The sequence below is a fragment of the Triturus cristatus genome, chromosome 9 (genome assembly GCF_964204655.1).
Source record: "Triturus cristatus chromosome 9, aTriCri1.1, whole genome shotgun sequence".
Taxonomy (NCBI): Eukaryota; Metazoa; Chordata; class Amphibia; order Caudata; family Salamandridae; genus Triturus; species Triturus cristatus.
In genome coordinates, this window is record NC_140592.1 from 677,062,357 (window position 1) to 677,090,304 (window position 27,948).

At 43.6% G+C, this 27,948-nt stretch overlaps 1 protein-coding gene across 1 annotated transcript in view; it reads right to left on the minus strand.

Moving 5' to 3' along the window:
• The window catches only part of POLA2 (DNA polymerase alpha 2, accessory subunit), a 284,968-nt gene that overhangs the window by 192,961 nt on the left and 64,059 nt on the right, over positions 1–27,948 (minus strand). The window contains exons 6-8 of the mRNA XM_085625754.1: positions 27,043–27,236; positions 14,204–14,292; positions 9,626–9,781 (exon numbers count right to left, since the gene is read on the minus strand). Of these exons, the coding sequence (XP_085481880.1) occupies positions 9,626–9,781; positions 14,204–14,292; positions 27,043–27,236 (439 nt within the window). The remainder of the gene's footprint in view (positions 1–9,625; positions 9,782–14,203; positions 14,293–27,042; positions 27,237–27,948) is intronic.

Here is a 27,948-nt window from a genome sequence, read left to right on the forward strand (position 1 = left end):
TGCCTCCTCTACATTATGATGCTCTTCAACGCTAGAAGATATTGCATCTTAATCATGGTCATTTCTGTTCAGACCACATCTTGTTAGACACTAAATCTCATTCAGAACTCCACTGGTGGCTGCTCAGAGAGGCCTGGAGCAGCAAAGCAATGTTTGGCTAACTCGGATAGCAGACAGGTCCATATGGGTGTCAATGTCAAATTATGTCCATTGTGGTCCGGGTGGAGGGCTCCACATCAATAGGTCCAATATCTAAGTTTTCACCCGAGTGCCAGCACCAAGAGATCCTTTACTGAGTGAGAGTAGTGCTGTGTACAAATACCCTAAATAACATAACATTACATGCCTTAGAACTCCTGCGGGTACCTTTGCCATGAAGAGTCTATCCCACCAGAAATGTCACTGCTGCATCCTCCTTCAAATTAACACTCCGTCTGTAGGAAAGTATGTCAGTAAGTTTGGGGGCACCAGGTCTAAACGATTCTGTTACAGAGGCAGTGTTCCCAAAAGTCACTAGAAAGATCTAAAATTGGTAGCAGAGTATCTCATGAGCCTCTTCAAATCCACTGCAGACTGGTTCTACAGACATCTTCGAGACTTGAACCTGAATAGCTCCCATTGTCTCATCCTCCTTTGGAAACCTCTGGACCTAGATCTCTTTTGCTCTCAGCTAAATTGTCAATTTCCTAATTTCATGAGTTGGCACCTAGACCCCGAAGCTTGGTCGACATATGCTTTTCTTCAGGACTGGTCCCTTTCCCACCATTATACTTTTTCACCTTTGCTGTTCATCCCAGAGTCCTCTCTTCGTCGTGTGGTTCTAAATACCCACCCTGGTCTCTTAGGTTTGGTCTCCCAATATCTTGGAACTGACCAGTTATCTCACCTCCTTCCCCCTCTTCGACTCACTTCGATCAGACCCAGAAGGTCTCCCGCACTACCTTATATTAAAGGGGCATCTTCAGGGTCGAAAAAGTTTTGGCGATCTTAAAGATGGTGGGAACCTTTGGGAATCACTGCAGATATGGTAGATTAATTCTGGGCTGCAGGAACTGGACATGCCTATAGTTATGCCTGGAAAACCTGGCTTTTTTGGTGTCTGGAACAGAACCTGGATCCCCTTAATTGCTCTGCTTCCACATTGACCAATTTTCTCTCAACTATTTTCTCTAAAGGCTTCTTTTACAGAATTATTAACACCACTCACTCTACTATTGCAACTTACCTTCCCCACTTCAACTAAGTTTCCTTGGGTAGGGGCCGTTTCATCTGCCATCTCATGAAGAGCTTCAGCCCTAAAAGACCTAACCTTCCCAGATATTTTTCAACCTGCAACGTCTGCATTATTCTCTCATTTTTGTCCATCTAATTTTCAAATTCTTCACTCTCCTTTAGAGATTTACCCTTTAAATTTATATCCCTGTTGTGCATTTCCTTTCTTGTAGAAGGGTCTGAGACGTCAGAGCCCTTTGCTGCACTTACACCTTATTGTGCTACATTTTACATTTCAGCTAGCCCCTAGACTACTGATTCATCCTCTATCCTTATTTCCAGTCCTCTCCATATCTTTGTGTTGTCACCCGTCTTCAAAAGTACATTTCTGGTACTTCTTCCCTTTGTTCTTCACCAAAGTTTGCACTATTTTAGGATCCTCCAAGCCAGTCTCTTACTCCACAAAGGCCCGCTGATTGAAGACTACAATGGTAGCCTCCGTGACTGATAGCTCCAAGAGTGGAATGAGCACTAAAATTGGAAGTAAGACTTTAATGGCCTTGTCTTGTGCAGATATCTTCAGATCCTTATACCTCTAGTCAGCCAGACATAAGGCCAATGTCCTTTCTAGGCTTAAAACTTGCATAATATACCTAGCTATAGTGACGAGGAAATCTAAGATTTTATTTAAAACGAAGAGGAAAATATAATGCCCCATCCACCCTCGAGCCCATACAGAGTCTAGTAGAAGAAGAACAACTGTAAATACATATTCTTATTAACCTGTGCAAAGAAGGGAATCAAAATAAGCAAGTACAGTACTACTTTCATGTTTGTTTGCTGAAGGCAGAACATTTCTTATTAACTTTCTCTTAATTGTTCAATGAAACAACGAGAAAACGAAGATGCTTGATGCTGACACCTTCTATATGTTGAAACTGCAGCCAAATGCACGCTGACACATGGAAATCTAAGACCTGATTTTACTAAATGCAAAAAAAGGCAAGTTTTCAGCAAGCGCAGAATATTATTTTCTGTTTAAGATTGTGAATCTAATGTTGGGTGATGCTACAGCCACCAAAAATATTTTCTGCTTTCCTCAGTAATTTAAATTTGGAGATTCCCAGGCTGGTCAGCAGCCAAGCTGTCAGGTGGAATTTATCTGTATTGGGGTGACATACCCTGCCTTTGTTTTTGGTCAGAATAGTTGGGTGAACACAAAAGTTGGAAGCTTTGGCTCCAGAGTGTTTGTGGAGATGCGTGTACCACAACGGCATCGCTTATACAGGGGCCATAAGTATCCTGCACAGTTACTTCATCATTTTGCTCAATTCTCTAATTTTCAAAGGCTACTGGGGGAAAGTGTATGCTTATATATCGTTCAAAAGAACTAAAACACTCCCCTATTGCTGCTTTGGTGCTGCAAAATGCAAAACAAGTTGTTGCAAATAAGTGTAGCACTGGCAGCACTTATTTGCAACAACTTGCATAAGTGTAGCACTGGCAGCACAATTTCTGAAAAACGAAGCACAATTCCTTGTAGACCATTTCCAACTTGTGGTTTAATTTGGTTGTCCTGGTCGGGATGTCCACAAGTGGGTTTAGTTTTTCTGGCCGGTATTAGGCTTCTAGCGAGATCTGGTTGCCTGAAGCCCATCCCCACATACTGTTTGGTGATGTTTAAGCCTGACATATTTTCTATTCTGATTTAACTGCAGATTCTTGCAAAGTTGGCTGAATGCTTGCACCACTAAAAGAATCACACTGACCTCAAGGACACAGACATAGAGACTCTTTTATTGAGTGGACTATGCATACCTTATAGTTAATTGACTGTGCCGAGCACTCTAGCCCTCTAAGGAAAGGTCTGTGGTGTGCATGATGAATGGATCTGGTTTCTGTAAAGCGAGGCCTAGTGCCCCACCCTGTGCTCACCTGTCAGTGTCAACTGTCAAGACAGTTTTTCAATCAGTTTTACTTGCAGACCCCGAAAGGGGACGAATAGAATGCAAAAGAGGGTCCCAGAAGTGATCTGACTGAACTAACCTGCTTGCGTCTGAATTATGAAGTTTTGATATGTTAATGTTAATGTTATCGGATTTCTAAAGCGCATAGCTGCCCGTAAGCGTCCCAGCTCTGAACAAGTACTGATGGAGAAAGAGGGAAGAAAGTTTACGGGAACAGCCATGTCTTTAAGGATTTTCGAAATACCAGGAGATTAGGTTGGGCGCGGAGGTCAGGAGGGAGGGAGTTCCACATCTTTGAGGCATTATAAGAAAAGGGTCGTCCTCCCGAACGTGCTCGAAAGATCTTGGGTAATTTAGTAAGGTTGGCATTGGATGATCGGAGAGGTCTGGAGGTGTTGTAGGGAATAACTAAATCTCTTAGTATGGGAGGGGCTTTGCCATTCAAAATTTTATGTGTAAGGCAGAGTGACTTGAACTGCACTCTTTCTGTGATGGGTAGCCAGTGTAGTGCTCGCATGGCTGGTTTGGCTGAGCAACGGTTCCCAGTGTTGGTCAGAATCCTGGCGGCAGCATTTTGAACTACCTGAAGTTTAGTTGTGACTTTTACAGGTGCACCAAGGTAGAGGGCATTGCCGTAGTCCAGCCTTGATAGGATGAGACCCTGTATCAGAAGTTTCCTTGATTGGAAAGGGAGTAAAGGTAAGAATTTTCTGGTGGATCGCAGAAGACCAAAGCAGACTCCGGCAGTTTTTCTTGCTTGGGTTTGCATGGTGAGGTTTTTATCCAGCCATAGACCGAGGCTTTTAATCTCTGGCTTGGGGGTTGGAGGTTTACCCATGCAGGGAGGCCAGAGGGAGTCTGTGAGGAGGTGGGCTTGATTTCCCATCACCATGATCTCCGTTTTATCGCCGTTAAGCTTTAAGTGGGATCTGTCCATCCAGCTAACAATGTCAGTCAGGCAGGAATAGAGGTCTACGTTGGGATTTTTATGCTGGGTGAGGGAAACCACCAGCTGTGTATCATCTGCGTATGTTAAAAGTTTTATGCCGTGTGGGGTGACTATCTGTTCCAAGGGGGACATATATACGTTAAAGAGTGTAGGGCTCAGAGAAGAGCCCTGAGGCACTCCACAACGTACAGGGGTTTCCTTGGATGAGTAGTTGCCCTCTATGACCTGGAATGAACGGTCTTGCAGAAATGATTTTAGCCATAAGGCGAGGCCAGAAATCCCAAGGTCGCGGAGTCGCTGGGCCAGGATCTGATGGTTGACCGTATCGAAGGCCGCGCTTAGGTCTAGGAGGATCACTGCCACTGATCCTCCTGTATCCAGGATCTTCCTGGCCTCCTCAACCACGGTCAGCATCGTGGTTTCAGTGCCCTGACCCGGACGGAAGCCTGTCTGTGAGGATTTGAGTAGTTCATTAGTCTCGAGATAGTTGGATAGCTGAGAGTTTATAAATTTTTCAGTTATCTTGCTAATGCAGGGGAGGAGGGAGATTGGCCTGAAGTTAGAAAGGTTGAGGGGATCCAAATTTGTTTTTTTTAGTAGAGCCCTAACCTTCGCCTTTTTCCAGCTAGGGGGGACCGTACCATTAATCAGAGAGGAATTGATTACGTTTACCAATGGTTCGAGGATAGTTGGTGTTACAAGTTGTAAGATTTTTACTGGGGCAGGATCTGAAGGTGAGCCACTTTTGAGTGATTGGAGAATCGGCGCCAGAGTGTCGGGGCTTAAGAGGGTAAATGATTCAAGTCCTGTGTTAGGCACGTTGATCTGTTTTGCCGTGACAGGAAGATGATCCGTGTTGGAAAGGGGGGGGGAGGTTTTGTAAGATATTTTGGATTTTTTGGTCAAAAAATTTGGCCAGTTTGTCACATTGATTATCTGAGGGATCGACCGATCCTGACGGTTCTGATGTTTTTAAGAGTTGTTTGACGATTTGAAAGGTCTCCCTTGATGAACAGGATGCCGCACTAATTTTTTCTTGGAAAAAGATGGTTTGTGCATTTTTCAAGGCTTTTTTGTACGCAGTAATGGACAGTCTGTAATCTTTCTTACGTTCAGGGTCGAAGTCTTTCCGCCACACTCTTTCAGCTTTTTTACAGAGTTTTTTTTAGGTGGCGGGTCTCCTGTGTAAACCAAGGGGCTGGGGTTTTTTTACGGGTGGTAAGATGTGGTTTTTTTGGAAGGATCGTATTAAGGGAGTTTTCGATCCAAGAGGAAAAATTTGTGTCAGCTCTTATAGGGTCTAATTCGTGGATTGGTTTACGACGTTCTAAAACTAGTTTCCATTTTTCAATGTCTAGTTTGGCCCAGGGACGCGAGGGAGCGACAGAGGGCTTGTTGGGGGGGAGATGTTAGGTATTTCCCATCTGAAGGGGATGAGTAAGTGGTCCGACCATGGCAGAGGGATCGGTGCGTTGGTTTTAAGATCGTCGATGTTACATATGATAGGGTCAAGAAGATGTCCAAGCCTATGTGTGGGTTGGTTGTTCTGGAGTTGGAGCTGGAGAGTTGCTAAATCTGCCAGTAGTTCTACTGCAGTATCGTCATTGTCCCTATCAAAATGAATGTTGAGGTCTCCTAGAATAATCATGTTAGATGAAGTGCTCGAGAGAGCAGTTGAAAATTCTAGTAGAGAGCTACAAAATTGGCCTAAAGGCCCTGGTGGGCGATAGATGAGGACTCCTGAAAGGGAGTTACAAGGGGACAGTTGGATGGTGAAATGTATATTTTCACAGTTCGATAGGGGGCTGTCGTGAAAACGACATGTGAATTGATTATTATAAATAATCGCGATACCTCCTCCCTTACCCTTTGCTCGGTCTAGATGCTGAAGTGAAAGATCCTGAGGTAGGGCCTGGGCAATGTCGAAGTCCGATTCTGGTCTGAGCCATGTTTCTGTGAGAAATAGGATCCCGAATTTCTCCTTCTAGTAACATATGTATTTCCTGGGTGTGCTTGGGTAAGGATCGACAATTTAACAGGCCCATTTTAATGATTATCGGTGGGAGTTGGTTCTTCACAGCAGGGGTGAATTTGAAAGGACAGTTATGACAGTGAGTGCACAGGCTCTCACCTGTGAGGGAGTTGGTACAGGAAGGCTGTAGGGGTTGGTTCAGTCGAAGCAGGGAGTCCCTAGAGTATGACAGACTAGCATGATCGGGACGGTCCAGGGTGGCAGGCCCTAGGCCTGTCCTGGCGCGGACGGGCACAGACGGGCTTGCCTTAGGCGCGCCTTTGGCGCGCTGCCGGCGCGCCCGCTGCGCTCGTCCGCTGCGCTTCCGCCAAAGGCACATATTTATTGGTGGAAAGGGAGCACTGGGGGGGCGTGGCCTCAAAGGTTCTGCTCCCGGCTTCCGCCTCAGGAGTACTGTTTCTAAAGCGCGCTAGTAATCAGCGCCTTTATACCGATGCGGGGGGCGTGGCCTGGAAGGGGCGTGGCCTCGGTGCACGCCGGCAATGGCGTCCGAGAAAGTTGTATGTCCCAGGTCCGCTCTCAGCGTCAAGTCCGCTGTGCAGCGAAATCAGGGGAGGATACTAGGCTGCAAGTGCACAAATGAAGGTAGGTTTTAAAACAAAGTACAATTAACAAGTGACACTCAAAATTTTTAAAAAGGTTCTGCTCCCGGCTTCCGCCTCAGGAGTACTATTTAGGCTAAACCTTCCCTTTTGCTGTTGCTATTCTCCCCCCTCCTCTCCCCAGGACAGGAAGCTCAGATCTTGTGCTGTCCTTAGAGAGGACTGTTCCAGTGTTGGTCCGAGCTTTGGTTTCAATGTCCAAGTAGCAACAGTTGCTTTCTGGACTGCTTGGATGGACAAGGCTTTCAGAAAGCAATCCTTCAGGAATGGAAACATCCAGTTGTTTTGTATAGCAGTTACCTTTATATAGGGCTTCATGTCCCCCAAAGAGGAGACCGAGTACTTTGATATACATGTAGCTCACTACTTCATAGGTTGTGTTTGGTGGAGGGGCGTGAGTTGGTAGCATGACCTAAGCTTGAAATGTGAGTGTTGTGCGTGATGACCAGAGTTGCGCTCTTACTGTGTTATATCCCTTCCACTGGGCATATAGTGGTTTGAAAATGAGTGAACAAAAGGATTCATAAGTGTTGATGTGAGTGGTTGGAATGATGCAGGAATGCAAGCATGGAGGATGTATGAGTGGCTTTTATTAAACTGCGGCTTCGATTATTCATGGAACACAGCGAAGAACAGTGAGTGATACCTGTGCATGCAGACATGCCTACCTTCCTTTGGACAGATTTGGTTCCATTTCTAAGGGCTGCTTCATTCCAAGTCTAGCACCATCCATATCCTTCCTGTGATGGTGAATAGTTCCATCTCGGTCACTGCAATTCAGAATATGTTGGGAAGGTCTATATTGCCTTCCTGGATGTTTATCTTCTCTGAGAGTTTCGTAGTTTTGCTGACTGTATGAGGAAGGAGGCCCACAGATGATTGCCTTCTTGCATGGAGGGACTGAAAACTGAACGTCCAGTCTAGATTTAAGGATAATGTTTTGATTATCTTTGCAGCTTTCCGCCAATGAAAGTTCGCCCAGTGCTATGATTAGTGTTTGGCGCATTGTAGAATGCCTTAAAGGCGGAACACCAGGACACAGGTAGCCCGTGAAGTGCTTGGAGGTCAGGTGTAATGTAGACACACGTTCAAAGGTGAAGGAGACTTGCTTCCCAGATTCTTTAAATTTTTGTAGCAGGCACAGCGATGCCCTAGTCTAGAGTCTGCATAGCTAGACGAAACATGACAAAGGAGAATTTAACAGGTAGCCTCTGTGTGAAACTTCGCTGTATGAAACAGTCCTTAACAGATGGCCAGCCACTGGTGCGAAGCACTTGGTAAATACTATTGGTGCAGATTGAAGTCCAACTGGTAGCTCTCGGATCTGGTAATGAGGGCCATGAATTGAAAATCTTTTGTACTTTCAGTACTTTGGCAGGGTTAAGCATGAACGTAGCTGGTTGTAAAAGACTTTCTATTGCTCTTCTGTGCATAACAAACAAGATTTTGTTTTCCTTTTCGGCTTGTATAAGCGGAGTTGCTGTGTTGGGGTGGGATCAGTTTGGTGCTTGAGGATTTGTTCTTCTTTTACAAAACTCCAAGGTGTACCCATTCCTGATAGAACTATATCAGGCACATACTGTTCTGTGTGGGTTAGCTTTCTAGTCTTTGAAGGTAGCAGAAACCCCACGCCACCAGGGAAGTGGCAAAAACGACAGCATGGATAGAAAACAAAGTGTCATTTTTCAATGTCTTGCGATTTGAACTAGCACAATTTGTTCCTGTTGCTTGAACAGGTTTAAATAATTGGTGTATATTACATAATTGTGTATCCCTAACAGAAAGTCTATTGTTTGTTTTATTGCAAGTACGGTAGCTGCTAGGAAAGACCGACTGCAGTCTAATCTCGAGCCATGAAAAGAGTGGCCTATTTTGTTCTGTATTGAGGTGAAAGATGGGCCATCTTAGTTTTTGCTTTAACGCTCTCTAACGCTTCGTCAACATAGATAGGCATATCAATGACTTAAGTTTGTAACTCTGGGTCGAAAGATGTATTTTTTAATCATTCCTAGAGGCGACTGACAGACGCATTAGGGAACGGGTGAAACCCTGATGAGAAAATGACCTTTGCTGTCTGAAGTACTGCAGCTGAAAATAGCTTGCCTTTTACAAATATGAGTTTCTGCTTCCTTATTCCTCAAGAATTAGATCTATAAAAGAAGAAACATCCTCGCACCTCAGCAAAGTCCTTAGACCAAGAGAGTATTTTGAAGGAAAACTTTTTCCCATTGCCAGAAAAATCACTATCTTGCCCAGAAAGAGTATGTAGAAGAAACACTCTACAAAAAATAATTTTCCACTTAAAACATAGAAACAGTAGTTTTTTGTTTGGAAGAGTTCGTACTTCTATGCCCTCACAAAAAAGCAGAAAAGCCACTACAGTATCTCTCCTAGCATGGCTTACACTAAAGGTGATGAGAGGAATGCTAACCACTGGCAATCGCTCGGGCAGCATTTGAACCCACTTGTCTTTTGCCCACTTTGTCACCTCAGGTTAGACCCAGCCATATGCAAATAATCAATTTTGGCTCTACTCCAATAGGAACAGTCCAGCCTGAACTGCCAAGAAAGGTCCTGTGTGATTGATGACGCTGCATAAAGCCACCATTGTCAAACTAAGATTGGAATATATGTTGATGCTTTACATCCACATTCATATGCGGGAAGGCAGAGGTTCATTCTAAACATTTCTAAATCTATAAAAAATAAATCCAAGGGTGGTAAACTCAATATTCCAAAGTTCTCTTTGGATGTTTTGCAGGAAATTAGAACTTCAAACCTAAGAGACAGAGGCATCATCCCTGCATTCCACAACGGATGATTCAGTTCCAGTTCAGTGTCACAGCCCCAAGGAGTCACTCACCTGGCCCGGGAACAGGGAGAACTCCTTCAGCTCAGACAGGTCTACTGGAACCTGCATGCCTGAAGAGTGTTCCTGGTCACCCTCCAAGACAACAGACTTGGCATTCAGCTTTCCATTGCTGTCGCAACCGATCTGTCCTAGAAGCGTGACAGGTTCCTGTGGAGCAAAAAGAGAGAGGCATTTTAGCTGAGGCGTCACAGGAAGAAACTTAGACATTCTGGACAGCAAACAATATCACACTAGGGTTCTTTGGCCTTCTCGGGTGTTCTCTGGTGACTCCTAGGAATAGACTGCATGCACTTGACAACCTCACTCAGACACATAGCACATTGATAACGGCTTCAAAGAGCATAGGATTAGTTTGTCCAGGATAGTTAAAATATATAAGAGAGGGTTTTAAAATTTGACTGAGCCTTTGTTCTTGTTTTTACCTGTTGGCTCTGCATAGTTGAGCATATGGGTATTCAAAATGCATGTAGTAAGGGTGGTGAATAATTTTATTGTATGGACTAGTTATATACTGAGATACAACTAGAAAATTGCTAAAATTTTGCATTGATTATAAATGAACTTGCATTTCAGTCCAGCACAGAGAGCTTGAAGGTGAAAGGGTATACCAAGGTACTTTATTACTGAGAATGCACTAGCTACATTACCCAACTTAGAGATTGCCGAGATTAATTTTTGACTGTGGGTGGTTAATAAATGATTTAGAGGCAGAGGCTATTTGCTGCTACACACGGTATTGTGCTGCTGTTGAAAAAAAATATTTAATGAATGATGAATGAATTTTGTATTAAATGATGAAGACTTTCCAGAAGCTAATCCCTCACCCACACCATTTCTAAGTTCCGCAGGTGCCATCTCAGGAACCTCCTCTTATGCTGCATAACCCACATCTGCCTCAACCATCCATGGCACACCCTCATGAACCAAGTGCACCACCTACAACGCCACACTATGTACGTCCCATTATGCTGGATATGGGCCAGGAAGGACACAGATTAGGACACTGAAGATGATGAAGGTCCAGAATAGCAGCCAGAGGAGGAGTGCGAGCACCAGGTTGAAGAGTTAAAGGACTTTTGTCTACCCAAGGAGGGGAGAAAACTGCTCAGAAGACCGATTCACCCAGATGACAACGCCCACTTCCATGCTTTGTTGTTTTTATATCGGCTGGTACTGAAACTCAGTGCGCAAACATTTTCAACCTTTCCAACAACACGGTTTAGAGCTTAGTATATTAGCCACAAACAAGTCGCTAATGTGTCTGAAGTCATCTTGCATAGGCCTCATTACCTTTAGTTAACTACCGATGTGGCCAATCCAGCCGGTGCCAAATGTCCAGCGGCAGCAGTTGCCTGGTTCATGGAACAGTGTGGTGGAATTATAACCTCAAGCAGGATCTGCTATGGTGGAAGTTTTTAGACACCCCTGAGCAGGCCTCTGCTTCCAACCTGCGGAAAACAGGATTGTTATGACAGCAGATTCCTCCTTGGAAGGTTGGAGAGCTCACTTGCAAGGACTATCAACAAGTGGTATGTAGTTCAGGTAGATAAATATGTTTACATCAAAATCTTGGAGTTATAGGTCATTGGATTGGGCCTGCATGTGTTCCTACCATGACGGGCAAGCCAAATCATGCTGATCTGAACCGATAAAACAACCTCCATGTACTACATAGCAAAACAGGGAGGTGCGAAGTCTCACATCCTATTGGAGGAGGACCAAAGTCTACAGGACTAGGCAATTGCACATCAAGTAGACATCTCTGAGAAACACCTGCCACGGGTATAGAATGAGCAGGCAGATGCTCCCCACTGCTGTACTGGATAGCCACGAAGGAGAGCCTAATCGAGCAGCTACAACAAATCTTCAAGAAGTAGGGCCATCCAATCATGGACCTATTCGCCACCTGGCAGAACAATAAATGCCTGTACTATACAAGCAGATAAGCGCAGCAGGGCTCCAGGGACAAGTCCTTCTCAAGGACATAGCTGAACAGCATTACATATGCCTTTCTACTGTTTCCCTTCATTTACAAGGTGCTGATTAAAACCTAAATGGAACAATGTTCGCTGACTCTTGTGGCCTTAGCAATCTTAGTACACCAACCTGATTAGACAGTCCCAGTACCAGCCATTACCACTGACTATTCATTCAGTGCTTCTCAGCAGAAACAACAGGATCCTACACCACGACTTGAAGTCGCTCAGTCCAACAGCCTGGTTCCTGACCACTCGAGTTTGAGAAGCTGGACATGTCCACAGATTGATAAGCAATGCTGATATAAGCTTCAGAATGAAGACATACAATGACATCTGGAGGCATTTCTGTATATGGGACAAGAGTAAAGAACAGAAATGTTCTCTCCATGGAATCACATCTGAACCTAGATTTCCTTCAATTGGCCAAGGATAGCCTTAAGTACTCATCAGTTAAGGTGCTCTTGGCTGCAATTTCAGGTTCAGAAGGTAAAGCGATGATCCCTTTTCTCACAATGGATTGTCAAACAATTCTTGAAAAAGCTGTTCAGAGCCTGGTGCCCGGTATGGCACCCTCCTTTGCCAGTGGAACTGAACACTGTGCTAAGTCAACTAAGCGGTATCGCCGTTCAAACCCAAAGGGCGGATCTCAACCATCTGTCCTAGAAAACAGCCATGCTTCCGGCAAGATGGGTGAATGAGCTTACAGCTGATGGAATAGCAGAACTGTGCTTACATTTCACAAATGACAGTTATTTAAGCAGCAATCCAGGGTTTGTGCCCAAGGTACCTTCAGAGATTATCTGAATAATCTGGTAATACTCAGTTCCTTTTTTCCAATCCTTCATCAGCAGCTGATAGAACACTACCCTTGTTTGGACATAAGTGGGTAGCTTAAATGTACAAATACATAACTAAGTACATAAGAATTCCAGACCAGCTACTCATTTAGTTCAGCTGACCAGGCAGGCGCAGTCCCCTATTGGTTTGCATTGCATAGTGTCACCAAAAAGCCAAGTACCCCCAATGAGGAAGGGTGACGGTCTGTTCCACTAGACGCCCGTTTACTACAGCCGTATTTTGCGGGTGGTGGGTGGGGTACCTCTTTCGATACATATTGAGTAGCTTTGTGGAAATGCTGATACACTTTCACCAAACACTAATGCCTGGGCAATAACACACCAGCAGATTCTTCGCTACGTCACGCAGTACTATGCAACCTGTTTCAGTAAAGATGTGCCTTATTTATTCATTATTTATGCTACTGCTTGCTATTCTGTTTCAAGTATGTGAATGGATGAAACACCAATACTGGAGACGAAATTAGTTACTTACTTGTAGCTCTTGTTCTGCATAGAATTGCACAGTCCTCTCTCCACTCTTTTGATAAATTCACTACGTAAAGCTCCATATCCTTCACATTTACTATAAAGTCAAAGTGATGGAGACCTGTTGGGGAAGTGGAGAGCTAAACAAATGTACCCTATTGCTGAAGGCTGGGTTGTTTCAGATGAGGAGATGTACTATAAATAAGAACTGATAGACCTATGCCATTTTAGCACTTTTTATTGCTGTAAAAAAAAATATATATATACCAAGGATTCTCAGCTAAACAGGAAATATTCAAGCATGTGAATCTACGATAGATGCCATTGCTGAGAACTGGAGTTACAGGTAACGTATTTCCTTGAAGTGATTTGGCTAACGCTGGCTGATGTGATCCCCGTATCTAATGAGACACAACTCTACACAAGCTCATATCGGAAGTAGCCATGGAGCAGCCTCACCATCCTGAACTGATTGATACTTGTGGCTTGCCTTATATCGTACAGTATAGAGGTGCTGATGGGAGTATCAGTCCACTTCACAATCAGATCTTGCTGGGATGAATCCAAATGAGGCTGCATGTCTAAAGACAAATTTATTCTTTTAAGGCTTCTGGCTTGAAAGCTATAGATGACAATGGCACACAGTAAACAGAAAAAAACATGCAAATTCGTTAACCTGCCAATTCCCACAAAACCACTATTATAAGTGACACAAAACTGGCAATCCAGCTAGAAGGAAAGGTATTTTATTATCATCACAAGCCTTCATCAATGTTATTTTCTGTGACTTCGTAACTGTACCCATGTATGGGATAGAGAACACGTTTGCATTTAAAAAAAATAATTTGTAAACATGCCTATGAAAAAAGCAACATTTTGTTTGTGTAGAGGGAGAGTGAGGGAAGGAGAAAGACCAAGGACGGAATGCTATAGAGAGGAAGGACAACTCGCCTCAAACTATCCATGCACTGAATAGGCAGAGGTTACCTTATACTACTGGAAACATCAGAACTCCCCCTCTGCCTGACACGAAGAAAACTGAATTAGCCTGTAGCCAGGGGTTAATCCTCTCTCTTGGAACGATCTATTCTGAATCAATGGACTGAGCAGTCAACCAAGAAACTCTACATGTGACTTCCATTTGATGGCACATCATATAAGCAATGTGGTCATAGTCACAGATCTTGCTGGCAGTGATGGTTTCTGCAAACACTGGGAAAAGACCGAAGTAAACACTAGACGCAAAAAATGATGAGCACTCTCACCTGGGCAGGCATGGATACCGCCGAGAAATCTTCAATGTGGAAATGCTCCTTCAAGGCATAGCCCAGGTCCTCAATTCTAGCAGACAAAACTGGAGACAAAGCAACACAAGGATTAACCTGTCAATTTCTCACAAATTTACGAGTTATATCAGTCAAGGTGTCTTCAACAGGTCAATCGCGAGCTACCAGTGGCTCTCAAGTTGCCTCTGAGTAGCTCACACACGATAATTAGCTGTCAGCTGGTTTGACAATAGGCAGCTGCCTAAATGCTACGACAGCACTATAAAACACAGTGCAACGCTTTCTGTGGGGCATAGGAATCTGAGAATGCAGGAACACTGAGCCCACTCTCTTCTGAAACCTTCTTTTGTTTCTGCTCTTTCATTTTCTTTGTTTTGCTACTTTATTTCTTTCACGTCTCCTTTTTTCTTTTTTTCTGCCCGTTTTGCTCTTTTCTCTATTTATTTCTATCGCGATTTTCTCTTCTTTCTTTCATCATTTATCACTTCTTTAACAAATTCACTTCTTGGTCTCCTTTTTTATTCTACATGTCTTTTTCAAGTTCTTTCTGTCTTAGCATAACATTTTTCTTTCCTTTTTCTCCTTTCTTCCGCTACTCTTCTTTTCTCTCCTTTGTTTCTTTGTTACTATTTTTTCTTTCCCTCTTTCATTCCCACAATCCATTCTCTCCTTTCCTGTTTTTTTTCTCTTTCACTCTTTGCTTTTTCGTTTCCTGGTCTTTTTTTGTGATTTCCAATCTTCTTTCTTTCTCCCTCGTCATTATAGGACTTCTTTCTTTTCTTTTTCTTCCTCTTTCCTTCTCAACTTGTACTTTACTTGCTCTTATTTTGCTTCTGACTTGCTCCTATCTTTTCCTACCTTTCTTTTTTCTTTCCTCCTCTACTTTCACCTGTTATTTCCTTTATTCCTTCTTTCTCCAGCTTCTATTTTTACCTCCTTTCTTGTTCTTATTTCTCTTTGTTTTGCCTTCTCTCATGTAGTTTGTCTCTTATTCTCTCCTTTTTGTTTCTGCTTCTATTATCTTCATCTTTCTTACGCTCCTTTTTTCTTTTTCGTTCTCACTTTGTCTTTCTCCTTCCCATTCTCAACATCTCTCCTAACCTTTATCTCTATTTCTTGCTTTCTCTTTTTGTATATTTTTCTTTCACTGGCTCTCAGTCTCTATTTCTTTCCTATCTTTTCCCATTTCTTTCTGTTTCTTACATTCGTTCTCTCATTGTCTTTCGCTTCCTTTCTATACTCCTTAATTCCTCAAATTTCTTTTTTTCCTGTCTTCTTCCTTTGTATTTATCCCTCTCCATTTCTCTTCCATTCTTTCCTTCCTCCCTGGCTTCTTAAAGCAATCTCTTTGTAGGTTCATCTGTGTGTCATTATTGAGGACGATCACTGCAGAGGTATGCTTACTTGTAGATACCCACGAAGTCTGCATGGGCCTCACAAAATGTATTTTTACTAATGGTCATTCGGGCCCTTACTTTCAAAATTAGAGCCGTGTCATTTATTGCAATGTGGTTCAAACATCTAACAAAATTGATTATTAGTGCATTAACATGATACATTAAGTAGAGCAGGACTCGGATACTCTAGGGGCACTGTTTGTAATTTGGGCTTTGTTCCCTTATCAAGCACCCTTTTATAAAGTGGTAGCTCATGGTGGTTTTCAAAGACCAGAAGTAGCTCACTACAGGAAAGGTTGAAGGCCCCTGCATTAGCCGCTACAGGAGTCTTCTTCAAATCTTAGGGTTAATAAAGGTGTTTTGTACTACTGTTTGTGCTACATCAAAGCTATGGAATTTCAGTAAAGAACTGTTAGACATTGGGTCTCTTGCTGACAGAGTAGGGACCACAATCCTAGTCAGGGTAAACTAGATACCTACTAAAAGATAACCTGTTCCTACCCTCTGGTAGCTTGGCACAGAGCAGTCAGGCGTATCTAAAAAGGCAACATGTAAAGTATTTGTACAACACACACATATGGACACAACACCACAATGAAAACACCACACAAATACTCTACACAGTATTAGTAAAATAGATAATAATTTTATGGCAATACATGACCAACACGCCAAACATTCAATAAGTAGAACCGAACTTATGAATTTTTAAAGATTAAATCATATTCTAGTGCTTGGAATCATAAAGCACCAACCGGGGACATCTGGCTAGACTTGGGGTAAATCTAAAGTTCAGGTCAACCGCAATGGAGGGCAGGCCGGCTACAGGACTGGTCCCGCTAAAAAAAGTACCTTGGATGGATGAAGCATTGACACAGAAAACAGGATGGAAGGAGCAGTCTTCGACGATCTCTTGGATGTAGGCGATGTGTCAGTTCCAAACCGCACAGTCTTTGAAGCCTCGTCGACAAACCCCTTTGTGATGCAGGCGATGTGTCGTTGTCGAGCTGAGCAGTCTGTCGAAGCAATGTAGTCGAGCAGCACTTGCATAGAAGGAGATGTGTCGGTTCTGATGTCCGCAGAGTTGTCTTTGCATGGATTCTGCTGGCTCAGCACAGGAAAAGGCACTTCCAAGGGACCAAGCCTGGTTTGGCACCACTTGGCAAGGCAGGACTCACAAATGTCACAGTCCAGGTGCTGTTGCAGGGTTGTACGAAGTCTTTGAGGACCCTGAGACTGCAGAACAGAGGGCAAGTCAGCAAACCATTGGAGTCATTCTGGGTTCAAGTGAGATGGGAGCAGGCCTTTCCTCAGCAGGACAGAAGGTAGTAGGCAGCTGGTAACTGGCAGCACATCAAAGCAGAAGCACAGTTCTTTCAGAGCAGCAGACCAGCAGAGTGGCAGTACTTTTAGCAGCACTGCTGTCCTTCTTCCTGGCAGGGAGTTTCACAGATCCAGCAGTGCACTTGTCCTGGTAGGGTCAGAGACCAGGTACTTATGCCCAATTGTACCTTTGAAGTGGGGGTGACTTCAAAGAAGGGTCTTTAATGTGCATAGAGGTTGTTTAGTCACAGCCATGCCTCCAGACTATCAGTAGGGGATACTTGTCTCTTTGTGTGGGGACAGAACACTACATATTTAGTTGTGTCAGCTCTTCCCACCTTCCTGCCCAGGAAGAGTCATCAGAATGCAGATAAGTGTTCAGACACACCAACCTTCCCGTGTTTGTAGCTGTCTAGGGTGAATGCACAGAGTGAAGTGGTCACCCACCCCAGATGTGTATTGGAGACAGGCTGCAGGCACACAGAGCAGTAAGAGTAGAGAAATGCCACTATCGGAAAGAGGCATTTTTAAAGTATTAATGTTGAATCCAACGTGACCAGTAAAGAGGATTAATCACGACCATTCAAAAGATCTACAACATGATGCAACTACTCCTTTCTAATCAGGATTCACAGCTTAAAGGTGTATTAAGGAATTCCCAATGTTAATCTGTGAGAGGAGTAGGCCTCACAGAAGTGTAAAAACGAATTCACCTGTTTGTCACTACCAGGACATTCAAAAGTACATGTCCTACCTTTTACTTACAAAGCCCTATGGGCTACCTAGGGCCTACCTTAGGGGTGACTTATGTGTAATAAAAAGGGACTTTAAGGCTTGGCAAAGGGTTTTAAATGCCAAGTCAAAGTGGCAGTAAACTGCACACAGATACAGCAGTGGCAGGCCTACGACAGGTTTAAAGGGGTGGGTGTTGTAAAGTGCCCTTTTCGGATGGTCATCCACCCACTTTTTGCTGCTATATGCTGTAGTTTTTTATCTGAAAGTGTGCTAAGTCCTGCTAACCAGGCCCAGCACTAATGCTCTTTTCCTCAAACTGTAAATGTACATTGGTACATCCAATTGCCAAAGAACTTTTACATCCCTGTAAAGCCCTAGTATATGGTACCAGTGGTACCCAGGGCATGGAAATAGGGGTATCACACTGCAGCACCTATTGTGCCACCCTAAGTGACCCGAGTAAAATCGAAGTCTGCAGGTCTACCATGTCAGCCCTGCATGAGCAGCTCATCTGCTCAAGTTCGACACTGCACACACTATGTGTGACAGTGTCACCTCACTGCATTTACTATATGTAAGACACCCCTAATGCAGGCATTCTATTGCCCAGGAGGCAGGGTGCATTATATTAAATGTGTGGACATATATGTGCAAACAAGGCATATATGGCCCTGTGGTAGCATTTTAAACATAATCCTAACGCAAGTAACAGGCAGTCCATAAGATACCTGGGCTGGCATTAGGGCATTACCTGTATATCTTGCTTCATGATGGCGTGGCCGATTTCTTTTGCGTTTGGTATCAAACACCATGCTTTTTAACCCGACGCACTGGTGACATTGAGGTTTAAGCAGCATGTACCCAGGTGGTACTTCAGACATTGCCCACCTAGTTCAACCAGTGTTCTTGTGACTAGGTGGGCTTTTTCGAGTGTTTGCCGCCAAGACAGAAGTATGACCTCATGCTGGCGAGTGTGTGCCACTCCTAGAGGCAAAGACCAGTGTGAGCAGGAGGCGACATCTCACCCACACAGAATGGGCTAGTGATTTAGACCGGTACGGCGTTGAGCCTCAAATGCTTCACTGGCACCACTGGACAAAGGTCTTGTCCCCCACTCGAGGAGAAAGCCTTCCCTTGCCCCAGGCACTGTTTTTTGTAGGCAGGAAATTATCTATGCAGGAAGAAATACACCTCCGCAAAGGCTGACCACACCTCTAAGGTGTTGCAGCAGAGGTGTACAGTCAAGAATGGCTCTCGCCATCTTGAATTTAGCCTTAAAATCAGGTTCTGACTAGTTTTAGTAACATACATTCATAGTATGTTGTCACTACTGGGGCGAATAAGCCACAGGAATATATATGCCCATTGGCTACTAGTCCGTACACCCACTAACACCCCCTAAATCTAGGATTTAAGGGGCACCCCAGACACTGGAACCTCAGATTCGACGTGATGCCCAGAAGAGACCCGTTTCCTCGACAAGTCAGGACTCCACGAAGAGAGGCACTAAGCTCTGTACCTGTGGCAACCACCCTGCACCTGCTGGACTTCGACTTAACCAAGGGAACAGACCGGTTCCAAAAGGAAGGTGAGCCCCTCTGCAAACTCCAGACTTCACTAGAACTCCCTTGGGCTAGAGGAGATAATCCCCTACAGTCGGCAGGCACAATCTGCAAAGTCCACGGCCTTGAAGCCTTGCACCCAGAGTTGCCCGCTGTGGCTGCTCAAAGTCCTTGTGCAGGTGGCTTCTGGGAACTGTAGTCTCGACCCTCAGCGAGGCTCTGCTTTCTACAACGTTCCCTGGTCATCTGGATGAAGATTTCCTTCACTGGATCGCTTGCAGGGTCCAAGGCTTGTTGGTGGTCAATCATACTACAACCCGCTTTATTCAACGCTTCAAGAGAAGAGATTCATCTGCTTGAACAACCAACTACTCCTGTGGCTCCATCATAAAGATCTTGCATTTGTTTTTACCCTCTCTTGACATGCCTGCCAGCTCCTCCAGCCATAGATCCGTCTCAGCACCACGGATAGCCAAGAGCACCTCTGTATCGAGTCCCCCAAGCCGGGTAGATTGGATCTGTCTGGAGACTCCTAGTCCAGGGCCAGCTCCTTTTTTACTTCCAAGTATTTTGCTCAACTCGCTCCAGAAGTACCTTTTTGCTAAGGTAGCCTTTCCAATACCGCGAGCTCAGTCGACAGCTCCATTTGACAGCTAAAGTGCATCTCTGCACCCGCTCCTCTGAGGCAGGTAACAATTGTGCTAGCTGTTGTGAAATGGTCTCAGAACTCCTGAGGTCCTAACTCTGAGTGGGCTCCTTTGAACTCACCCTCTAAAGTATCAATTTCATATATGTGTTTTTCCCATTGACCGCAATGGTAATGTTTTTCACAATGCAAAGTGTTGATTTATGTATTGCTTGAAAATTGATAACTCCGGTTATACTGTATGTATGAATTTCATTTTGGTGTCTAACAATATATAAAAAACAGAACTATTTTTATAAATTAGTGTCAGATTTCTATTGAATCATGTCAAATATTTATCGTCCATGTTGGAGATGTGAAATGCTTAACACATGCCTGCCTGCTCTTTGTCACTCTACCAGGACTGAGAAAAGGTGTACTGAGAGAGTACCCGGGGTCCATTTTTGTGTACTGTGATAGTATTACATGGTAAGGCACCCCTGCCATACCACATAATACTTTCACCTTGCAACAGTGGGCACAATCAGAGCTGCAAGCCCACTAGTAGCATTTAATTTATAGGACCTGGGTGTTTTGTATACTACTTTACAAGGGACTTACAAGTAAGTTAAATATTCCAAACATGTGCAAATCAATTATACCATGTTTAGAGGAGAGAGCACATGTACTTTAGCACTGGTTGGCAGTGGTAAGGTGCTCAGAGTCCTAAAGCCAACAAAAATAATTCAGCAAAAAGAGGAGGGGAAGGCAAAGAGTTTGGGGTGATCCTTCTGACAGGGCTATTTTCCAACAAGAACCTATGCAGTGGAAAGGTCAGTTATTTCATGATAATGGTAGCTCAAAGAAATAGATTAATAAAATAGCTTACATAAGGCAAAGAAAAATAATTTGACTGATTGATTAGTGTGATACAGGATTCTAACCATTCAAGTAGGCATTGTACCAAACAAATTATTTGTTAGAGATATTTTGTACAGTGCAAAACATTCTGCTGTAATTTTAGACAAGTAAAATGAATGTAACCACAATTCTGGGCCCCAAAGAAACTTCTTCAACCTCTGTAATTAATAAAAGCAATCTTGTTCAGGGAGAATACTTCGCCAAAAAATTTCAATATGATTTAAATTGGCTATTATGAATTCACATGATACTAGGTGGGAAGATGGAGGCAAGTGGTTACCATGGTAAGGAACCAAACTAAACGGCATGGTTCAAAGGCAGATATTGCCATGCATGCAAAATACACTTCAAATCAGTTTTCGCTTGTTTCAGTATGAACTTTGCTTACTTGATTCTTTGCGTGTTAGCCGACACATGGTACCACATATGTACATGGTACGGGGGAGGGTAGAGACCACCAACAGCCAAAAAGGGCTTTTAAAACAAGTTTGTATGTCTGTTTTTCATGTTCCATCTACATCTGGTTGACTGGATTTGCCCTCACTGCAGCCAGTGCAGACAATGAAACATTTGGTGATACCGATGTACATCATATTGCAGTAATTAAGGTGCCCAGAATTCAGTCCGCTCCACTTCGTGTATTTGGAGGAGTGAAAGGATATTTCAGACCATGAAGAGTTGAACCATTTCATTATTGTGTTTATGTTTAGGGAAAAAGGTGTGCTTCAGAATTTACCCTCCGGTTCCTTACTTTCTGTATCATTGATGGGTTGTGCCTTACATCACAATAACAGGAGAAACATCATGTGCCAGACTCCGTTCTTGCATTAAGACAGACAATCTATCTTCCCTGAATAGTATTTGTAGTACATGCAAATTGTTGGCCTCTCTATCATATTGTTATGTTTGATTAGTAAAGGCACTTGCGCCAATAAGTATGAACAAACTGAGTTCAGTAAATACTCTAATGGGCTTTCGTTCCGTTGGGTGTAGCCATTTGCCTCCAATGGAATGCACCAGGGACAATCTAATATCTGTACACTATGCCAACATACATTTAATTTTTTTGTCATCCATGCATTGTATACACAAAACAATTCTTTAGTTATAAGCTCAAGAATCTGAATCTGCTAGCCAGACACAGGACAAAAGGCTATTTCAAAATGCGCTTGGTGTTCCCAACCACCTGCAGCTGTGGGCAGGCCTGTAGGTTGCAGTCTTTACCTGCAGTACCAGAGCATAAAATACAACCATAAGTTTCCCCTGCAAAGTAAAACACCAGACCAGCAGATAACTAGTCCAAGCAGGAAGCTGCACAAGAAAAGAACAGCAGAGAATTCTTGGGGGAAAAACAGACAAGCTGTTCAGATCGAAGACAGACAACCAGGATAGGCCAGCAAAAGGAGTGGTTATGCCTGGTGGTACTGTTAAGCCTGTACCTTTCAAGAGACTTTCTATTCCATTAAGGGGAGCGCCTCACTCATACATCCTTCCAGCCTTAATCGCGGCCTAATCCAACAGACAGTGGGTGAGAATCCATCACTGTCCTAATGAGCTGTGATGTTGTCTGGAGAGACATAAAGGCTACTGGTATCCCAAATTATTTGACTCTATGGCACCGTTGTAGCCCTTTTCCTGGTTTCATATTCAGTAGCACATGGCGCTTTGCCCTCCTTAACAAAAGGTGGCAAAAGCCTGTAAGTGAGAGACATTTTCAATAATTGCTGGAGATCGATGAGCTACTGGGCTAAGATTTGCCCAGTGGGCCTTACCAATTCCTTCTGATCTACAGGGACCTTTAGACAGCCAGAGCACCAAAGCAGTCAACCAGAATTGGACAGTACATCAGGGCATAAGAAAAACACTACCAGAATGGCCTGTTTTGGAATATACTGGCTCCTAAATGTTTGCTGGCTTTCCCATACCTTGACAGTGAGGCTGGCAAGGTTTATGTTATTGAGATCCAATGACGAACAAGTGTGGAACACCTGTGGCAACCACCTAACCGGCCACCCATAATGATTATTTCAGATAGGGGAACATAACTGTACTCTCTGCTGTCCCACCACAGCTCAGCGATAAGGGCAAAGCACGCTGAGCTTTCCTGATCGAACAGTCATTTAAATCATGTTGCCAGATATGACTGGCACAAAGTGAAACATGGTAACCTTGGGCTAAGAGATGAAAGTTACCAACTCTCGTTGAATGGGGACTTAGGAGATTCAGATTATATTCAAGGCCTCAAGGATTGTGCAACAGCCCGCCCACAGGAAAGCAGTCCTTCTGTGGTCTCAGCTCCTGAATATATTAGACAGCTCTGGTATGCTTGACAGCATCTATTTCAACTAGTTTACTGTCCTATTTGAGTATATACAGTAGAATGCTTTAAAAAAATACCAGTAATTATATTGCGTGTTATTACCGGTGACATACTGCACCTGGACTCAAACCCATAATCATCTCAGAGTAAAACCTTTACTTTTGGACGGCAGTAACTACTGACAAAATATTTGGCTAAACAATAGCAAGCCTGGGACATCGGAGAAACGTCAGTATCAACCACTACTACTTTCTATGCAGAGTGTTGTTTTCTGTGAATACCCTAATATGATTCCACTAGTTACTCCCTTTCCTATACTTAGAACACCTACAGTAACTGTGAATATGTGTTAATGTTAAGTTGTTCTCTTCACAATACATTATAAAAATGTGCAGGAAAGTTATAGCATTTTGACTTAATTGTGCCATGGCAGATATTGTCCCTGGAAGGGGGACCAGGATACTTGCTTGACATAGCTGAATGCCTAGCAAACAAGTCTTACAGTTCACATGAACATTATTAAGACACTGTCCCCATTTTGTTATATCACATGAGTTTTACCGGTATTATTTAAATACTCTCAACTTTTTCAGCCCATTCAATAAGTTAAAGTTTTCTTAATCCGCAAATGCAGTGTTATGTTGCTCACAGTCAAGACAAGCTAGAACTGGAACCAAAAAAAAGCAAACCTATACATCATGAACATTTTGATAGAACATGATTAACTGTTAAACATGTCAAATCTATTCTAAAACTCTTTAAAGGAATGAGTTTGATATGTTTTAACAATGACAGAGATTGTTGCAAAATACTTAACGATAATAATTGGAAAAAAAAATAGTTCTAACATCTGAAGAAAGTAGGCGCAAATTGCATTTGTGGTGCAACAGAAACATATATTCTTAGTAGTCTAGAGTCACCAGTGTGAGTGTACTCAACTTAGGACCAGATTGGCTGCCATTGACAATCTGGATCCCTTAAAGACAACTGTTCCCACATTTTGAATGACTAGTTGGACCATGGTTAGACATCTCTATATAATTTGTTGTATCCGGATAAATGCAGGTATCCAGCTTATTGTTTAAAAATGGCTATGGGCATTCCCAAAAGATTTCTCTTTATTTTCAGGATGCCTATGTTAAAATATGTTGTGAGGATATGTTATCACCTTAATGGTGCATAAATTCCATTAATTAATAGTTATAACCTACATGTTTCAGCCAAGTTACAAAGACCATAAGGTCTCCGGATTCCTTTAGGACTTGTAGATTCCCTGCCTATCCACTTCTGAATAGTGTCAAGCATGCAGATGGAAGTAGGCGCATAAGGCTCTCATGCCTGTCTATTTGTTAACAATTGCCCATCTTGAACGAATATTTCCAGCCAGGCTGAGGAGAGTAGACTGTAGGTACAGCAGAGGCACGGTCCTTTTAACAAGGGAAGTGCCTAACCCCTCTGAACCGATAAAACAGGACATGTGAGCTGGGTTGGCAGACATACAAATATACAGTCTAATATTTATTAAAATTAAAGAAGATTCACATTCCCAGTTTCTTTCTCCTTTTGCACTGGAGAATTAAAAAGTGCTCTTCAGCTCAGCTGCTTCATTAAAGCTTTGTATCAATTCTAATTAGAAATTTTAAAGAATATAGGAAATGTTGCCTTGAGATAGCAACCTGTTTAAACATATATTGTGGGATGAAATTTCAGGGACAGTCTATGTTTAGGAACATTCAAACACATTCCACCATGGAGATGCCACACACATCCAAACAAATCAAAAGAAAAAAAACTACCAGAGTTGGTGAGATACAGTATTTAAGAATTATGAACAGATACTGCACTCACTCCACATCGAGTGAGCGGTCCAGGAGATCTTCACCACCCATTACTGAAGAAGTACTTATTACACTCTGCAGGAAGGTCAAATCCGGTTTCCCTACTGACCCCCTGAAGCCGGAACATCTGAAGCAATTATTATTGGTCTTACTTACACCGCTGGGCCAGGTCATCAACCTGTCGCTGGCCAAGGCTATTGTCCCTAGGTCATGGAAGCAGGCTGTTGTCATGCCACTCCTAAAAAAGCCCACACTAGACCCAACTAAATTGGAGAATTTTCGCCCCATCTCCTTGTTGCCTTGGATTTCTAAAATTACCGAAGCTCATGTCAACTTGATCCTATCTAACTACCTGGAGGAAAATCACATCTTGGATTCCTCTCAGTGTGGCTTCTGTTTCGGTCTTAGTACTGAATCAGCCCTCCTAGCCGTATCTGAACATCTGAGAGCAGCCTTGGATGAGGGGCAGTCCTCGGCAGTGATCCTATTGGACCTCAGTGCCGCTTTCGGTACGGTCTCGCATCAGATCCTGATCCATAGACTGAAGGAGGCCGGCATCGCGGGCGCTGCCCTGACCTGGCTTACCTCTTTCCTCTCAGATAGGTTTTTCCAAGTGTCGGCTCCCCCCTTTTCATCTAGGATGTATTCCATCAAACAGGGGGTACCACAGAGCTCTGCGCTAAGCCCTACATTTTTTAACTTGTATGTTCAGCCGCTGGCCTTACTAGCTAAAAGGAGAGGGTAGACGATTGCATCATACGCAGATGACACTCAACTTGTAGTCATCCTCTCCAACGACTGCCAATATGATGCGGCCAAGTTTCAAAGTGGTTTGGGAGATGTAGCAGAGTGGCTGACCGCCAATTGCCTACAGCTCAACGCCAGCAAGACCGAGGTCCTGTTGGTTGGGAAGGATCATGAGCTGTGGAGCGGGCATTGGTGGCCCTCCTCCCTGGAACCCCCGCTACTCCAAAAAAGGTGGTGCAAAATCTGGGTGTTTGGGTTGACTCCGCGTTGAGCTTCCAAACTCAAACTAAGAGGGTGGCGGTGACATGTCTTGGCATTCTGCGCAGTCTCAGACCCATGCTGGGTTTCTTTGACCCTTCCATCCGGCAGACCATTGTGCAGGCTTCTTTTCTATCTAGACTGGACTACGCCAATGTGCTTTATCTTGGGGTTAATAAAACTGAGATTTCAAGACTCCAGCGGGTCCAGAATGTCGCCGCCAGAACGCTTCTTGCCATGCCCAGTCGCTGCCCCACCTCTAGTACCATTCGGCGGTTACACTGGCTGCCAGTGGAGAGGCGGGTGGAGTTTAAATCTCCGTTTTGCGTTTAAGATCCTGAAATCTCCCACCTCTGATAAAATATCTGGCCTGCTTTCGTTTTACACTCCCTTGCGCCATTTGCGCTCTTCTGGCAAATATTTGGTTTCTATACCACATGTAAAGAGGGCCCGTGCTGGTGGTCGCTCGTTCTGCGTTCTGGCTGCCAAGCTCTGGAATGATCTTCCGTCTCATATCCGGAGCATGGACAATTATTTGACTTTCCAAAAAGTGTTAAAGACCCATTTGTTTCCGCACTAAGTTTCCCGCCTTTGATCCACCTGGCCCTTCCTGTCTTTTTTCAGGAGGAATACTCGTTGTTTAGGTCCTATTTTCCTTAGCGCTGGGACGCCCCGTTGCTGGGGCAGCTGTGCACTTTACAAGCTATCTTAACATAACATAACATAAATCCATGCAAATCCCATCTCTCTTCTAGTCAAGTACTGTGCTTGGCCTTATAGGTGAAGTGGGCTTCACCCTACTGTTCATGCCCTGGACTATTCAGTGAAGACGGTCCTGAGATATGGGGAAAACACTATTCAGACAAGGTCAATCCATGACTAATGGTCAGCTGTACAGCTGGGGTGCAGGTCATCTTCAATATACCCACTGTCTAAGACTTGCATCCGTATAGTGCTCCAAGAACTAGGAGACAAGATGGCTCATGTCATAAAGTGGGATCCCAAAATAGAGTCAATAATGTTAAATGCCCGAATAATGTTTGTCTCTTGTTCTTCAGCTAATCTGAACACTTTTCTACTAACACCAATTACCTTCCCGGATATCTAGAAGTTTCTGGAACATGAATTTGTAGCTTTTTGTGAGTAACTCCTCATCAGGGCCGGAGAGCTTCACTTTGGCGCTTTGGCCACCACTCCCACTCCATGAGGTACCATGTACTGCTCCAAATGAGGTGACCACCTCACCTCGACTTCCACGTGTGCCATACTTCTGAGAGGGGGTAGCACTGCAAGAGAATAGAAGAACGTGAATTGGAGTGAGAAAGGATCCAACATTTTCAGAAGAAGACTGACTGTATCCTGCTTAGTTTACTGACTACCTGATAAAAACAGTAATCCCTGTGTCATATCTTTATTCTCAGGAGATTACCAATCTACCGACACCACCGGGAAGTGCCTTAGATAAGCATGATCTTCTGGGCTTCAAAAGTCTATATGTACCTTACTAGATAAACTGTGTGAAACACCATTACATCAAGGACTATGCTAAAAAAATTCCAGAAAGGAATTAGCATAACTACACTGGGAAATACGAATCTCAGTGTTTGAAATCCAGCTAGGACAAAAAGCATCAGAGGAAGAAAATGTTGGTACCTTTTGCACAAATAACTTCCATTGTAACAATTAAGAAATGTAGGCTGCATTGATTTTGAACAGCAAAGTACGATTGGGGAAACAACCAAAAATTTCTATAAATAATCTAATTGATAGATAGAGAGGAAGAAGAGAGAAGGGACAGCTTTTCTGTACATAGGTCTGGCTAGGCCTCATTTGTGATATAATAATAATGCACCAACAGATGACTCTGTATGGCTCGAAGCATGGCCCTAGGTATCCTGGAGTGGATAGGATTATCGAACAAAGACTAGCTCAATCCCAAATAAGTGAGATTCCTCGGTAGAGCGTTTGTGACAGACACCATATAAAAAACACTGAGAG